The sequence below is a fragment of the Coffea eugenioides genome, chromosome 5, assembly GCF_003713205.1.
Source record: "Coffea eugenioides isolate CCC68of chromosome 5, Ceug_1.0, whole genome shotgun sequence".
NCBI classification, from domain to species: Eukaryota; Viridiplantae; Streptophyta; class Magnoliopsida; order Gentianales; family Rubiaceae; genus Coffea; species Coffea eugenioides.
Genome location: NC_040039.1, coordinates 39,126,432 through 39,137,854, shown reverse-complemented (window position 1 = coordinate 39,137,854; position 11,423 = coordinate 39,126,432). Strand labels below are relative to the sequence as shown.

The following is an 11,423-nucleotide window of genomic DNA, read 5'->3' as shown; positions in this document are numbered from 1 at the left end:
TCACGGCTGTGTGGTAAAAAATGGGTCAAGGGCATTTTTGGCACTAGGATTGTCCCACTCTAGCGATTCCCACCATTCTTTATCTCCCCTGATTTTACAAAGAGTGCTGGGAAGAGATGGTGGCCCGTTGATGGTAGGAGGAAACAAAGGCAGCCTCTTTACCTTTGGACAATCAAATATTTCAATCTTCTCAATTGAATCGCAGATCATGGCTGCCTTGCAAATGTTATTCAGTTGTGGCAGCCTATCCAGACTCAAGCACCTTAAATTTGGAAGGCTGATCATGGTAGTGCCTCCTCCACTTGAAGTCAATTGGATGCCTTCTCCTCCTCCTTGTCCTTCTCCATTGCCATCTGCTGCTATCTCTTCCAGTCCTTCACAATTTTTAACATCTAATAATTCAACATTTTGAAGGTTCTGCAGCAACTGCACTGTGAATAGCTGCTTCATGTTGTGACATTCAGAAATCCACAATTCTTTGAGGGAAGAAAAGGTGCCAGCTGGAAGCAAATATGATGGTTCTGATTCTCCGTAAAATAGACCAACCAGATTTGGCAACCCGAAGAGGCGTAGCACTTCAAGATCATGGAGTGGACTAAAAGACGAGACTTCCAACTGATCACGTGGAGAAGCAGAGGACAATTGCCAGAGGAACTCTATTCCAACCGAATCCATAATAACCAATCTAGATAAGTGGCTTAAATTTACAAAATTCTTAAAAACATCTGACAAGCACCTAATGCCCATGCCCTCACAAAACTGGATTATCAGGCTTTTCATATCATCTGGCAGGTTGTTCGATCCTCTACCAAGCTTACACTGATAGAAATTCAATTGTTGCCAATCCTCATCATCATCAAGTTCATAAAACGGATTCTTTACACTATAGATGTCAATGATATAAACATTATAGTATTTTGGCCACCCAGTAATTTTATAGAAGTCCGTAGAAGACAAGCGTCCTATAAAAACTTCTAGTTGGTTCAATACTTCTGGATCATTAACTTGTATCCTACCATAGGGTGGCAATAGTAACCGTTGAAGACGGTGAAATTGGAAAAATGTCCCTTTTGGTATTATCTTTGGTTTCAAATACCAGCAATTGCCCAAGTCAAGCCTTTCGAGGTTGACCAGTGACTCCCAACCTTGAGGTAAATCCTCAATCCTAGTTCTGGATAGGTCCAAATCCCTCAATTGCTTGAGCTTTCCTAGTGGTGGCACAAACATGAGTTCATCACAACTCCTCAAAATCAAAGCAGTGAGATTCACCATGTCTGAAACAGAATTAGGCAACTCTGGTATACCTCTGCACCCTTCTAGATTCAAAACTTTAAGTCCATACATGTGCCGAAAGAATGAATCTGGGATTTCTTTTATGAAAAACTGAGGAAGAAGCAAGCTGGAGAGCTTAGGACAATTTGGTGAGCAGGCTGGTGGAATTTCTATTCCTTTCAAACATTGTGAATAGAAGGAAACTGCACGGAGATCTTGTGTCCACTCTTCTTGTTCCAGTGCTACTATTGAATCACTTCGTCCTAAGCTTTTCACCAAGAATCGTGGTACATCATCTCTGCGGCTCTCTGGTGTGGAGTTTCCATGCGTGATCCTTATTGCCATATCTCTGACCAAATCATGCATCTTCACATGGTCATCCCCTTTGAAATCTTTAGTTTCTTCCAGCAAGCAAACTTTTATCAGTTTGTTTAATATCGTTTGACCTTGATCAAATGCTTTTGGTCTTGAGTCCCGTTTTGACATCAGCTCTGCCCAAATAAAGAGGTCTATTAGTCCCTTTCTTTTTATTTTCCAATCTTCCGGATAAAGACAGCAATACAAGAAGCAATTCCTTTCACATTTATCCAGGCGATTGAAACTCCATTCCAGGATGGGAAACACATCTCGTTCCATCTCGTGATACCCTATTGAACATGTTTTCAATTGTTCCAATGCATTTCTCCACTCACAAATGTCTCTCACACCTCTCATGCTTCCAGCCACTGTGATAATACCAAGAGGCAAACCACCACACTCTTCCACAATGGACTTGGCAATATTTTCCAAATCTCCTTGAAGCAAGGTCTCGCTGCCAAGTGTATACTCGAACAAATCCCAAGCTTCGTCTTTGTCCAAAGTTTGCAAACGAAATTTTCTTTGACATTGCATCCTGTCGCACACTTCCCGTGAGCGTGTAGTCAAAATCAATCTGCACTTGTTTGGATGAAGAGGAATCCCTACCCTGTCTAAACGAAATTTTTCCCAAACATCATCCAATATGAGTACTATTAATCTCTTCATTTTGCTGAATGCCCCACGCAATATATCTGCCCTTACTTCTTCCTCATCCCTACTTGATAGAGTAATACCCAAGACATTGGCAATCTTGTCCTGCAAATTGGTGATACTAAACTCTTGGGATACTGTAATCCAAAGCACTTGATAATTGTTGTTTTCTGAGAGATGGTACTTGATGCGCTTTGCCTGTGTGGTCTTACCAACTCCACCCATACCATAAATCCCAATGCTTGATATTTCATCGATCACCAAGCATGACCAAATTCTATTCAAAGCTTCCTCGAACTTTACTCCAAACAATTTGGTTGGCAGGCTTGCCTCCCCGATGTTGTCATAAGTATCGAGCACAAGCCCATTGAAATGATGGCTGCGCTGAATAAGTTTTTTCACCCGAAGTTGCAGCTTTCCTACAGGATCCTCCATTAGTGGAAGCCTCCAAGATGATCCTCTTCTTTCCAATGCATCGATTTCAGGACTTAATATTTTAACGTCCTTCAACCAACCATCAACTTCACGTTTCCTTTTCTTTTTACCTGACATTTCTTCTCGCTTCACTTCTCCTTCTATGTCAGATGCTTTGTCGCTCAATTCTTGCCAATTCCTTTTCAGCGATTGCATGTTGTCCATGTCGCTCCTTCCCATGTAATCTACTACAATCAACTCTGCCGTCTTTTCTACCAGAGCTTTCCCAAATAATTTTATCATCTAGAATGCAAAAATATATCAAACTTAGTCTACACATTGTTTAGATTAAACTTAGTCTACTTCTTGGAGTACGCGTATGCAGGAAGATGGTAAAAGTTGAACTAATTGGAGATGTCAAGTGATTTAAAGAGTACAGGATAACCAACGGGCCGTTGTCCAGGAAACTTTCAGGAAAGTCAGAGTAAAGGCTACTGAAATTGCAATGATTATCATGTTTGTTGGACAATCGTACATAGCTGATCCAGATGAATTTTATTGCATTTTATTAGCAATATTTAATATCATTGCATTTTATTATTTGTGGTAAAACTACACAGAAAATTATTTGGGAATGAGGCCATTTTTATAGTAAGATTTTTTAATGAAAATACTTTTTGCTAAAATGATACTATGATTTTTCAATAAAAATATTAGTGATATATTTTGATAATTATGTATATGTTTTGCTAAAATGTTAGTGAGACTTTTGAATGAAGCAATCAGTTTTGCTCCACATGTGAAAATTTGTTAAATGACATAATAAGTTTTCCTAACAAAAGATGGTAAGTTAAACCAGAATTTTCAATAAAAATAGTGTGATTTGTACAAAAAAAAATGTTAATTTTTACATGAAACTAAGAGTTAAGTTTTACTACAAAGTAAAACATTATAATAGCATAACAAATTTTGCTAAAAAGAAGTGGTTACGTTTGTTAATGAAATAGTACGTTTTGCTTGGAACAGTAGTAAGTTTTGTACAAAAAATGGCTAGTCTTGCAAGGAAATTAGTAAGATTCATTAATGATGTGGCAAGTTTTGCTACGAAAGTGATGAAATTTACAAATTATCTACCAAATCTTTCAATAAAATAGTAACTTTTAGAGGAAAAGTGGTAATTTTTGCTAATACTATTGGTAGAAATATATCAAATCTAATATGACACACATATATACGGATCTCTGAAAACCAATAGAAAATAAAGATAAGTTCCAACGTATCCTCCATCCAGATGAATGATTATAAGTTTATAACCCCATAACCTCATTGAACTGTGCATGTCGTCTAACAGTCAAATCTAATAAAAGTTGGTTCAAGTCCAAAGAGGATCTGATTCAAATTCAAAGAGAAGTTTAGACCTGACAATAATAAATGGGAGAAATTACAAATTTGAGAAACTAGATCTACAAAATCTTAAATTTCATAGAAAAAGATAAAAATTGAAACAAAATCCACAAGAAAAAACCAAGGAGAAATAAAACTCTCGCTAGAATAATACGGGGAAGAAAAAATTCTTATTAGGAGATCGTAGCAGAGAAAACTAAAAATCCTAGGAGAAAATTTATTTCTACAAGAGAAATTGAAAAACTAGAGAAAGGGACCCCTACAAGAGCAAGTAAAAAAACGAGAGAGAGAGAGAGAGAGAGAGAGAGAGAGAGAGAGAGAGAGAGAGTCCCCTCCCAAGGGGAAAGACTAGATTTATCTGATATTTCTCCCATGCGAGAGTTAGAGAAGACTTTGACTAGAGGAATTTAAGAGAGAAGAAGAAGAAGATAGTCCTAGAGAGAAAAGACCAGGAGAAAATAGTGTATACATTAACAATTTAGTAAAGATTAATCCAAAAATTTAATAATATTTATTAACCGAGTAGCATGATTTTTTAATGAAGTGAAGTAGTATCTTTTTGGTGTGCAAATAGTAATATTCAAAAAAATTTGGTAACTTTAGCCTAAATAATAGGAAGATTTACAAGAAATTGGTGTGATTTAGTATTTTCTTAGAATAAGTTATTTTATATTTAACTGAGTGATCCACGTTCTATTATTCCTTAAACTGGGCACCATGTTAGCCTTTTTTTTTAAAAATTATTTAAAAAAAATTTTGTTGTTGGACAAACATAGCAAATGATTTTTTTTGTTAGTTGGAATTTGAAAAAGGGTCCCCTTAAGGAATAGCCAATTCTCACTTTACCTCCTAACCTTTAATTTTGCACACTTAACCCCCTATAGAACAAAATTACCCTTCCATTATTTTGACTTTTTATTTATCTTTTTTTCTCTCTTTTATTTCTTTTTCTCTTTCTTCTTTGTTCTCTCTTTCATCCTTCCTAATAAAAAACTCCATCTCAATGAAAATTTTTATCTTGAATATGTAATTGCATTTCTGGGTGAAGGTTTAAAAGGCATCAAAAACTAATTTTGATTTTAAAAGGCATCAAAAACATTATGTATGGTAAAACAAGAACGTAGTACCAAAACTATACAGATATAAAACCATAATTTGGTGCGGTGTAAATCTTCTATGCTCGTTTTGCTTTTGTTTCATCTTTTCGTTTTGAATTTTGTCACAATGAAGATTTAATTAACTTGGTCATAATTCCATTAAATCTTAGCTTTTGGACTTTTAGTCATTTATTGGTATGGCGGTGGTTGTAATTCTTAGACTGAGCTGGATTTTGGGGATTAAAGTTTTCAGATTTCTAATTGAAGTTGCTATTAGTCATAATGTCCTATTCAAGGCAGGCCTCCAGCAGGATTTCATCAACTTAATTAGGGGACTAAGTATTGTGTATATAACAAATTATCAGTTAGTGTTAGACACATAAAAGAAGTTAGGGTAGGATTATACCTTTAATCCTCTAATTTTTCTTGACTTCAAGTATTTCCTGCTCTTGCTACTTTATTCGACATGATGCAGCAACAATTTTGTGGGAAGCGAGAAGTACAGCTGAAATGGTTCTCATTATATATGGAACTACCTGGGATCTATAATGATCCATGCCATATATATGTTAAGATTGCTTTGTTTTCCTTCTTAAATGATACTCATTAGTCATTACAATCTTGTTCTCTAACTTAAATTGGAGATATCAAAAGGAGGAACAGTAAAAAAGTTAAACAAAAAGTGCACGGTTCTGGGGGATTCTTTTGTCTTTTTTTTTGTTGGGGTGGTTTTTTTGGGGGGGGGGGGGGGGAAGCAGAGAGTGGGAGGGAGGAAAAATGAAAAAGTTGGTTTTAAATGTTTTTCTGGTTATCATTACATAGAATTAATTATCAGACAATCAATTTCATAATAAACAATCGATACATTTCTTGACATACTATAATAGCAAAATAAAGGTGAGATAGGGCATTGATGAAATTTGTGATTGAAGATGAAGATTCTAAAATCCTGTACCCTTGTTTGGAATTGTTTTCATAAATTTGGTGCCTAGAAATTTAAATTCCAATTCATTTGAGGATGTGGATTTTCATAGAACCATGGACTTTTCACTAAAGGAAATGATTAGGCAAACACAAACTTTAATTATTAAATTGTTGGAGCAATTAATCTTTTTTATATTGTAAGGTAGAGACACAAGAAGAGTGAAAATATGACCAATCATTTCTAATCTAATAATCTTTCACAATGTTTATCTACACTAGTGTTCAAGACACACACGAATGTGTGTATAACTAATAAAAGAAATTTGTGCCAAATTTTTTTTGATAATTTTTTAAATCATTTTCAAGAGATTTAGTTTTATGTTATAATAGTAAATATGTAGAAAATTCACTGAAATAAAATGTATAAACAAATAATTATTTAGTATAATCCATAACCATAATAGGTAGTTGCTAATAAAAATATGATTTATTAAATAAGTTGAAAAATAAAATAATAAGAAATACATATTAATTGGAAGACATTAATGTTATATTGGAAGTTGAAAGTGAGTAGTTTTTAAAGACAGCTTAAGAAGAACATAAAATGAAATAAAAAGTTTATATCAAACCCTCACTCTCCCTTTATATGCAGTATAGACATAGTTTAAATAAATTAACAAAAACAATTTTTAAGTTAACTTTTCTTCCTTAATCTTTCCTCTAAAAAAAAAACTTTCATCCTTAATTATTCAAGAGAACCTCCAAGCTGTATATGTGGGAAATGGGACTCAACGCAAAATGGCATCTCATCATCTCATGGTGGGTAGATAGTCCTCCTACCAGTAAACTCTCTTTGGGCCCTTGGGGCCGAACTATTTGTTTAATTATTTCACACATTCATAAAAGGTTCTGAAATCTAGCAAGTGGTCAAAAGCTTACAAGCCCAAGTTTTATTATACTTGTGGATTGTGACTCCCAAGTTTTTTGCAGCTAGGCCCGCGAACTTGCTACGCTCCTTTAAGCAAAAGGCCTTAAGCATTTCCTTGGGTTCCTGCTGTTTGATGAAACTCGAAAGTTGAAAGCTAAGGTTAAGCCTAGTTTGAGAGTCGAGGAGAGAAATGTATAGATATAAATAAAGATTTATATTTTATATACTGATAATATATACACTTTCATCATTAGATGCATGATACATAATTCGAATGTAAATTTGAAATTCAAAATTTGTATATGTATCGTACATCCAACCGTTATAATTTCATACACTATCAGTGTATATAAGATTTAACTTATAAATAATAGATTAATCCTTTATACACAGATAGTATGTATAGTGTTGGTTTTGGATAAATGAGAACTATGTAAAATTTGGATTCACAATTTAACTTTTGCATATGTATCATGGATTCAACGGTGATAGTGTATACATTGTCATAGTATATAAGATTTACTCATAAATAATTACGGATTTTTTAACGGGTATCCCATGATACTCTTGTTAGACTAACGTTATATCTAATTTAATATATGAATACACATTCACATTTATTGTACCTATTAATGGGACACTTTACCAAATTAATTACATTTTTGTCAAAATTAACACTTGAGGCACCTCTTAATGGGGCACCCGTTAATTATACCCAAAAATTAATTAGAGGGAAAAAGAAAAAAGAAACCAATTTTTAGTGCATGACCTCTTTGTCTTGTTTGGTAATATAAGACAAAACATATGATGACGTTTTATTTATCAGTAAATCTTTTCTACACTGACGGTGTATACACTATCATCGTTGGATTCATGACATGTGTGCAAAAGTTGAATTTTAAATTCAAATTTTACATAGTTGTCATTTATTCAATGCTGATAGTGTATACATTATCAGTGTATGAAAGATTAATCCTTTATTTGTATCCATAATTTTTCCCTTTACTATTTAGAGAGTAGTTGGGTGCTAGATTCACCATCTCACTTTCTATCACAATGTTTGTCTAATTTTTTTGTCATGTAATTTTACGTACAACACTTGGTGAATGAACCATGTAGTATATTCACATGTCACGGGGGAAAAATAGAGAATGATACAGAAATTAGCATAGAAAGTAGGATAAAGGATCTAGCGTCTATAAATTGACATCTTAATCTAACTGTTTTGTCGCGTAATTTTACATGCAACACTTTGTGTTTTGTGAATTAACCATTGTACTATGTTCACACGTCGGTGGAAAAAAACAATAGAGAATGGAACATAAATTGGCATAGAATGTGGGATAGAGGGTATAGAATAAGGAAATTGGCATTATTAAATCTTCATGTGCCATTTATATTTGAGTTATGGTTCTTCTCTCAAACTTCGGAGAAAAATTATTGTTAGCTCTCAATGATTCTAAGTTACCTCAATTTTGTAAGTGCCCAGTCGAAAGAAAGGCTTGCCTCCTCCAAAGTCCCCAGCGAGCCATAAGAAAAGCCACTTAACAGTAGTGATGCTGCCCCACCAAAGGCATATCCATACTGTGAGAACTCGTAATTTCCTCATTATTTTCCTAGGGTTTTTCTCGTTAATGGCTTGTTTTCTGCATTTTCTTTATTATGAAAATTTTTCTGATAATTTTTATGAGTAAATATAGTTTTTAGATGATTTTTCTAGTATCGGTTATGTTTTGAGAAATTAAGAGCGTATACCGGACGTGGGACCCGCTAGTACGGAAAGTTCGGAAAAATTCGGCCAACTAGGTTAAGTTTTGGATACTGGGGTTAAATTACCGGGTGTTATGAGATAATTAGAGGTTGTTATATGGATTGGTGTGAGAGGAAACAAAGAGATATGTATGCATTAAATAGGGTGACAAGTGTCACCATATGGTTGGTTGTACTTTATGACCACTATTCATTTGCTTACCAATTGACCAAATAAATCAAAAAATTACTAAAAATTCACCATTTTCCTCCTCATCTTGGCCGGCCACTTCAAGAAAAGAGAAAGGGAAAAGCTCTTCAAATTCTTGCCTCCATCTTGCTCAAATTCAACTAATCAACCATTTGATCTTGCATTTGTTCCATAAAACCTCTTCACTTAGTGTTTGTGAGGTGTTTGGTGAAGTTGTTTGAAAAGCTAAGGTGACTAGTTGCTCTCTCTCTTGTGTTGCTAAGGTGAGTTGTGAAGGAACCCCTCTCCTCCACCTAATGATGTTTAATTTGTGATTGGTGGTAGCCTAAGAGTTAATTTTATGGATTATATCTTGATTTTTGGTTGAATTGGTGAAGTTTTATAATTATTGGAGATTTTTTTGTTTTCATATGATTATTATTATGTGGTCATGTATGATGATTGGGAATGATATTTAAGGAAGTTAGAAGGTGGAAAAAGTGGTTAATTGCAGGAAATTTCTGTTTTGGAAGAAAAATTGGAAAGTTAGGGTTTCATTACCCTTCATTCTGCCTGGCACTGTTCATCATAGTTAGAGACCGAATTAGCCTTGGATTAAAACATGAAAGTTGTAGGGAATGACATTTTAGAGATGCCTGCAAAATTTCAGGTCAATCGGAGTAGCGTAACCTATGAAAAGACCAAAATACCCCTATTGCCCTGGTTTCACCCGAATTTGGGCATTGCTTCTGTAATTGGTTATTATGGTTGGGAATACTTCTGAACTGGTTGTTGAGGTCTTCTGAAGAAATGTATCCTGATGTCTTAGCTTTCGGATGGCTTTAGAATCACTTGATTTAGACCTAGGTAAACTGAATTATAGTTCGTTAACCAGAATGTAGTTTGTCCACCTGTTTTTACGGTTCTGGTCTAGTATCTTGCATTTTTGACCTAGTTTCACTATGAACTGGAATGAGTGACCTTCTGCAATATTGTAGCCCTATCTCTTAGCTTCGAAACGGTGTATCTTACATCTCTATCTGATAATCGTAGTGCCATTGGTGCTAAAACCGCAAAATTGTGTCAAAAACTATTTTTTTTTTATTGAAGTTTAATTCCATTTCCGGATTTTCCTGGTTTACTCTAGTGCTTATATATTCTAGTGGAACCTATTTTGATGGTATTTGGATTTGGTTTATGACTTGTAATCGAGTCTTATTGTGCTTATTTGAATATGTTAGGACGTGACGGTGGTCCGGCGGCGGCCGCCGGCGACTTCTCCGGTCATCGAATTTCACCAAAATACACCCCCTCACTCGATTTTTCGCGTAGAATCCATTTCCGGAGTTATTTACAAAAGATGATCCAAAAGTGACCAAAATAGCAAAAGACAGCCCAGTTTTTATTTTTTTCAAATCACCATATCTTTCATCAAAAATCATGAAAATTATACTACAACGCTCTTACAACTCCCACAATACAAATATGATTTTATTTCGACAAGAAAACAACATAAAAGGGCTAAAATAAAGCAAAACAGTCCCTTAAGATTCTTTTTTTTATTTTGACATTTTTTTTCAAACGGTTAACATGCATGCATAAGACACATTTCCTTTTCCTCAATCTAGTTCATGCCATTTCCCAAATTTTCGTCCATACAACACCAACAAAAACCAGCAAAAATAAGCAATAAAAAAAAGGTAACCACACACACATTCAATCTAGTTAATTAAAAAAGAAAAGCTGAAAAAAAAAAGATAAATACCTCAATGAAGAGTTTGGTCTCTTTGCCAAGGTTTTTGATGAAATTGCCAAGCTCCAATCCAACCGATTGCTGCCTTGTTGTGTGCAAATGTGTTGGAAAAAATATTGGGAGAGAGGAGAGCCGAGAGGGAGAGAGGAGTTTTTCTTTTTTTCTTGTTATGGCTTGTCTTCTGTCCTCGAGCCAGAGAGGGAGAGACTTCAGAGAGTCTGGAGCCAGGGGCTCTCTGCAAAAATTCTTTCCTTCTCTCCTTTTTGCGTTCTTCCACTGAGAGAATTAAGCCAGGGACTTGGAAACAAAAAAAATTGATTCTTCTCCCTTCAATCCGTTGCCTCGTTCGGTCTAAAAGAGAAGAATCATGATGTTTCTAGACATCAGAAACATCATGATGTCCTTTTTTTATTTTTATTATTATTTATTATTTTTATTTTGATTTTGATTTTGATTTTATTTTTTAATCAAACCTGCAAATATAACAGAAAATTGTAAATTAAAATACAAGAATATAAATAACTCATTAAATAGAAAAAATTCTAAAAAATATTAAAATTGACAAAAATTTGGTGTCTACAGCTTGCCCCTATTTGTCTAGGGTTTCGAAGAAACTCGAGACAAAGACGTAGACACCAAATAACTTACCTGTTTCTTCTAACTGCACCTGAGTTAAAATAAACA

General features: G+C 34.5%; 1 protein-coding gene across 1 annotated transcript; it reads right to left on the bottom strand.

The window, feature by feature from the left end:
- On the bottom strand, positions 1 to 2,997 carry LOC113771609 (probable disease resistance protein At4g27220). Its single transcript, XM_027316182.1, has one exon. The coding sequence runs from the start codon at positions 2,995 to 2,997 to the stop codon at positions 1 to 3; it is 2,997 nt and encodes a 998-aa protein (XP_027171983.1).
- Positions 2,998 to 11,423: the final 8,426 nt, after the last annotated feature.

Bases quoted from the DNA above. Each gene is read 5' to 3' on its own strand.
- LOC113771609 (XM_027316182.1), bottom strand. From the start codon at position 2,997: ATGATAAAATTATTTGGGAAAGCTCTGGTAGAAAAGACGGCAGAGTTG.